General features: G+C 45.1%; 1 protein-coding gene across 1 annotated transcript in view; it reads left to right on the top strand.

The window, feature by feature from the left end:
• Nucleotides 1-227: 227 nt before the first annotated feature.
• The window catches only part of Rtcb (RNA 2',3'-cyclic phosphate and 5'-OH ligase), a 21,237-nt gene continuing 15,701 nt past the window's right edge, over nt 228-5,763 (top strand). The window contains exons 1-3 of the mRNA XM_021174368.2: nt 228-421; nt 1,755-1,833; nt 4,192-4,259. Coding sequence (XP_021030027.1) covers nt 329-421; nt 1,755-1,833; nt 4,192-4,259 — 240 coding nt within the window. The 5' untranslated portion in view covers nt 228-328. The remainder of the gene's footprint in view (nt 422-1,754; nt 1,834-4,191; nt 4,260-5,763) is intronic.

Genomic DNA, 5,763 nt, shown 5'->3' with positions numbered 1-5,763 from the left:
AAGAAAGAAAGAAAGAAAGAAAGAAAGAAAGAAAGAAAGAAAGAAAGAAAGAAAGAAAGAAAGAAAGAAAGAAAGAAAGAAAGAAAGGAGAGAGGGGGGAAGTGGGGGGGCGGAAAGTCCAAGTGAAGACTAGTGCTGTAATTCATTGTAACGACATGATCAGGACTCGCGCGAAGAGTTTTGAGCCTCGGCGCTTGCCATCTTCCCTCCCGGAGCGGAGCCAGTCGCGCCTGCGCCCTGAGAGGCAGCGCTGCGAGGAGCGGGTGGACTGCGGGGTGGCTTCTGTTTCTAAGCATAGCCGGGAGCTATCGCTAGCCTCGCCGCCACCATGAGTCGTAACTACAACGATGAGCTACAGTTCTTGGACAAGATCAATAAAAACTGCTGGAGGATCAAGAAGGGCTTTGTGCCCAACATGCAGGTGAGTTGGGGCAGCGGCCTTGGAAGCTGCAGGCCGCGACTCCGCCGCGAACCGGCGGCCTCCGCCCAGCGCCGGGCGGGCCGACCCCTGCGGGGTTCCAGGTCTCCCTCCCGGGCAGACCGCACGCGCCAGGTCCACACACACGGGGACAGACGGACGCAGCGCGAGGGCTCACGCGTGTTTTCCCTACGCACCGTCAGACACGGTGTGTTCCTGGTCTTCCGAGATTTCAGTGGACTTTCCCAAGTTGGCACCGCCAGCTTGGAACTCCGTTCCTCTTGAGTCCTGGTATTTAGTTAACGTTTACAGATGGCATTCTCCAAACTTAACTGGGTTTTAATGTAACGACAATCGGCAAGATTCGGGCTTTTAATATGCTCTTGGCGGAGGACCCCCGGGTTGGTGGGTAACTTATCTGTACCCATCTAGGAAGACAACCCTGACTTCGTATCGAGTCCACTTCTCTCAGCCTGCACGATGTGTTTCAGCTGAAGGCTTGGGAGCCAGAGACCAGGATCTGAAACCCTGGGCCTGCTGTCTCCACCACCGTGTGTACTCGAAAGTTCTGATAAAAGTTGAGGAAGAAAACACTTGTGAGGTTTTGGCACATGTGTTAAGTGACACGGTCTCTTAAATGCCATGAGAATGCAATAAAGATTTGCAGTCCTTTGTCTTAGTAAAAAGTTTCTGATGGCTCGGGCCTATAATCCCTGGAGACTGGGAAATGGAAGATCCATTCAGGACTGGTTACACAGAGAAAACCTTGCACCACTTTGCAAGGTACTAGGGAGAAACAGTCCACAGCAGTGAAATAGTATTTTCCTTTGTTGTGTGGAAGAAGGGAAGGCTGGTTGGTAGAGTCACTTGCTAATTTATTAAGTGACACATGAAAATTGTACATTATATCCATGTGTGTGTGTGTATAATATATATATATATAATATACATTATATATATATAATATATAATGTTACATACACACACACACATATATATACATATATATATGATGCTTTTTATAATGCGTAAGTTATATAATAGCAAAATCATGGTAGACATATCACTTCAGAAATTTGTGAGCAGTTTTTCCATTTTGAAGATAGTTGATTAGATTTTATTGATTGGACATTCCAAATTTAAACTCAGATCTAAAATGCTCAAAGATCCTTTTAGTTTGTGACTGGAAGTTTTCCTCTTAAAAGAAGTAGTGTGGCAGCGTCATGCAGAATGAAGCACTGTGTGCAGTATATACGTTCTATGCACTGGGCGTGTACTTGAGGAACTTGGGTTCAGACAACGCATTTTGCTTTTTTTTTTTTTTTTTTTGTATCAGGTTGAAGGAGTGTTTTATGTGAATGATGCTCTGGAAAAACTAATGTTTGAGGAATTAAGGAATGCCTGTCGAGGTGGTGGTAAGTACACTAGAGGTAGAGTTTTCCCTGTTCCCTGAATAAAGAGGAACTCAACCAGTGTGAGACATTTTTAAGGAGTGATCTAGACTTGAATCAAAGCACCTATATATTTGTGATCACATGTTGGGGCACACTGCTGTATAAAGGTTTGGAGCTCAGGGCTTGTTCTCAGATAACTGCACACACTAATAGCACGCACTGCTGTTCATCCTGCACTCACTGCGTGTCAGGCACCTCATTAGATACTCAATACTGATTGTTCATGTCATGTTTGTAATAACTAAAAAGGGAGATATTGTCTGTCTTTTGTAGAATTCCAAAATGCAGTGAGTGTAAGTGACTTTTAACTTGTCCTTGGTCACAGCTTCATAGTGACAGAGCCAGAATTCAAATCTCAAAGTGCCTAATTTTCAAACCAGTCCTTTTTTGGGGGGGGGGGGGAGCACTTCTCAGATACATTTATTAATGCCACACTGTATAGGGTCTTAGGTAAGTCTACAGCAATGTTCCATGTTCCCATCTAACACAGCCTGCTTAGGTTTAGCTGGGTTAGCACCGTTCATCTTGAGTGGAATCAGAAGCAGTTAGTGATGGCCCAGGGCAGCTGCAGAACTGGAGCCTTCCAGCGCTTTACTTCTTTTATCAGCACTCCTGATCGTATAAGGGATGAAGGTCACTGATCCCATTTCTACCCAGATTTCCTGGTAAACCTGGGTACAGGAGGGTCTCATGGGGACCCACACATTCTTTTTTTTTTTTTTTTTTTTTTTTTGAGACAGGGTTTCTCTTTATAGCCCTGGCTGTCCTGGAACTCAGTTTGTAGACCAGGCTGGCCTCGAACTCAGAAATCCGCCTGCCTCTGCCTCCCGAGTGCTGGGATTAAAGGCGAGAAGCATCTCAGTAAGAGCAAGGCTACAGGCCACACCAGGTTCCACAGCTGCTGGGCAAAAAGCAAAACCAGTAGTCTTAACTGGTTACCAGCTTTAGTGAGCATGAGGATTAATGCCTATTTCACATGGCTGCAGGGCGGCTTAGAGATAAAGGTGTAATGCTCTAAAGTGACACTCTAAACTGGTAGTGGGATAGAATCTTTTAGCCCTTTTCATTTTTTTTAGATTAGCAAAATAAATCCTTTCTTCCTTGCTTGACTAAGTTCACTTATGTTAAATGGCACTGCTGAAGGCTTTGGCTGTGGCCCAGTGAGTAGAGTGCCAGCTGTGTAAACATGAAGACCTGAGGTGGGAGCCCTGGCACCTGTGTAAAAGCCAGGTTCAAGGGTCCCTCTGTGATCTCAGCCCTGGATGGGGAGGGAGACGAGGCAGCTCTCCAGAGCTTGCTGCTCAGTTGATTTAATCAATAATTGAGGCCCAGATTCAGTAAGAGACCCTGTCTCAAAAAAACAAGGTGGACAGCTAGAGAAAGGGCTTAAAGGGAAAAGAACTTGTTACATGAGCCTCAAGACATGACTGCAGCTCCTAGAACACAAGTAAAGACAGGAGGATAGAGCTGGCTCCACAAAGCTGTCTCTGACCTCCCTGTGTACGCACACATACTGTGAGTAGATCCTAGGGGAGACTCCACAGACATGCACACACCCAATATATTTTTTAAAGGAACTGCAGGTGGTTGGGCAAGCTGGACTCGTCCTCCAACCCATTGCTTGGGTTCCCTAGCTCTTCCCTTTGCCCTTCTTTGTCACTTAGAGTAACACCACTGCTGATTTGGTTTAGTTCTGCTTTGGAACAGTCTTGATCCCCTGAGACTGGAGTTAGAGATGGCTAGAGATGGCTGTGAGCTGCCATCCTCTGTAAAAGCAACCAGTACACCTAACCATTGAACAGTCTCTCTCCACTGTTAATATTCTTAATAGCTAGTGTGAGTTACTGAAAGAGTACTTTTTTTTTTAAGATTTATTTATTTTATGTATGTGAGTACACTGTAGCTGTCTTCAGACACACCAGAAGAGGGCATCAGAACTCATTACACATAGTTGTGAGCCACCATGTAGTGTTTGGGAATTGAACTCAGGACCTTCAGAAGAGCAGTCAATGCTCTTAACTGCTGAGCCATCTCTTCAGCCTGAAAGAGTACGTTTTATCCTGCCAGCATAAAGGTTAAGAGTTAATGTTTCCTGTCCCTACTTCATTTGCCGCCAGCTTCCTGGCACACAGAGTGCTGGCAGGCATGTCAAAGTGTCCTGTGCTTCCTGTGACTGGGCTTTTGTCTTGAAGGTCTCTCCCCACTTCCATTTCAACCATCCCTCCCCACTCACTAATCATAGCTACTGCCTCTTCATGTATGTAACTACTGTTGAAAATCAAATGTGTCATGTTTCTAAGACTGAGGTTTTCCCCCCAGGTGTTGGTGGCTTTCTGCCAGCCATGAAGCAGATTGGCAATGTGGCAGCCCTCCCTGGAATAGTTCATGTGAGTCAGAGTCAACCTTAATCATTTATATTGTCTAAAGTTTATTGAAAGAATGAAGGGCTCCAGCTGACAGACACTGGTGTCATTTAGACTATGACCTTTAACCGTAGCAGTAACCTTGGAGCTAAGAACTGAATCCGGAAGGCATCTTAGTCTCTAGAATCTAAGCATTTGTGAACCTGTATGGCAAGATTTAAATCTTGCCATTGTGGGCATTATTCCCTCCCCAGTACACCTTTCTAGGTTCTACTGTGACTCTATACAACTGGGGAGGAGATGAAGAGAAAGAAAGGACCACCTGCCTCGCTATCTAGCACTGCTGGAGCAATGACAAGACAGTAAATAGTGTGGAAGTAGATGTTGTAAATGGGCCTCTACTACCGTAGCTTCAGACTTCACATTCAGAGGAGAGAGTTGAGAATGGGTCCATCTGCCAGACTTTCATGAGGCTTCTTAATGCTACTTAAAATGCTGGGGGGGGGGGGGGGCCCTGCTGATAAAAGATGCGGCTTGTTGACCTCACCGTATTTCACCTCTTTTCTGTTTGGCATGCCAATCCTTCACTCTGCCACAGATGTATGAAATATTCTGTATTAATTTTATCAAATACATTTCATTTATGAAATCCCTTGTGGTCTATAGCTAAGCCCTTGCAAAACCACAGTTTGCCAGTGTCTTAAGACAGTTTCAGTAGGTAGCAGCACCTTTACTTAACGTGTGACTCCTATAGCGTGCTACTCAGAGCCTTTTCTGTGGGTAGTCAGACTTCATGATAAGATGTCCTTGGCTGTATTCAGCTTTGTGAATAGGAGTCTGTAGATGAATGGCCCACCAAAAAAGATTCAGAATTGCTGGGGACCAGCTCCAGCGGCAAGGTCCAGGTCCTGAGAAGGGGAAAGGATGTCAGCAAAAGTGAAGATACTGACCACCTGTTGACTTTCAAACAGGTGGCCCGGAATAGTTCAAGCCATCTTTATTTATATAATTACAGTCCTGCTTGCCCGAACAGTGACATCATTGGTTAGTTTATTAAAGAAATCATAACATCAGCATTATAAAAGCTCTGTTATTACAAAAGGCTTCCAATAGTTTCCGTTCCTCCTCCTCCCCTGCCAGTGGTCAATCCCCCCAAACTTATTTTGCACTACAAAGCACAATTCCAGCAAGCCAAAAATAACTGTCTGGCCAAGCATGTCCTGTAGACATGAGCACATACCCAGCTCGTAGCAAATGCGGTTACAGTTACACAAGGCAAGAGACAATTAAACACGTGTGGGTATAAGCCCCATCATCAAATAGCATCCCTCTGTCGTGACACTTTTTTTTTTAATTTATATTTTTATTAGATATTTTCCTCGTTTACATTTTCAATGCTATCCCAAAAGTCCCCCATACCCACCCCCCCAACCCCCTACCCACCCACTCCCCCTTTTTGGCCCTGGGGTTCCCCTGTACTGGGGCATATAAAGTTTGCAAGTCCAATGGGCCTCTCTTTGCAGTGATG

The sequence above is a fragment of the Mus caroli genome, chromosome 10 (assembly GCF_900094665.2).
Source record: "Mus caroli chromosome 10, CAROLI_EIJ_v1.1, whole genome shotgun sequence".
Taxonomy (NCBI): Eukaryota; Metazoa; Chordata; class Mammalia; order Rodentia; family Muridae; genus Mus; species Mus caroli.
Note: the sequence above shows the minus strand (reverse complement) of the source record. Positions and strands in the feature narration are given on the sequence as shown.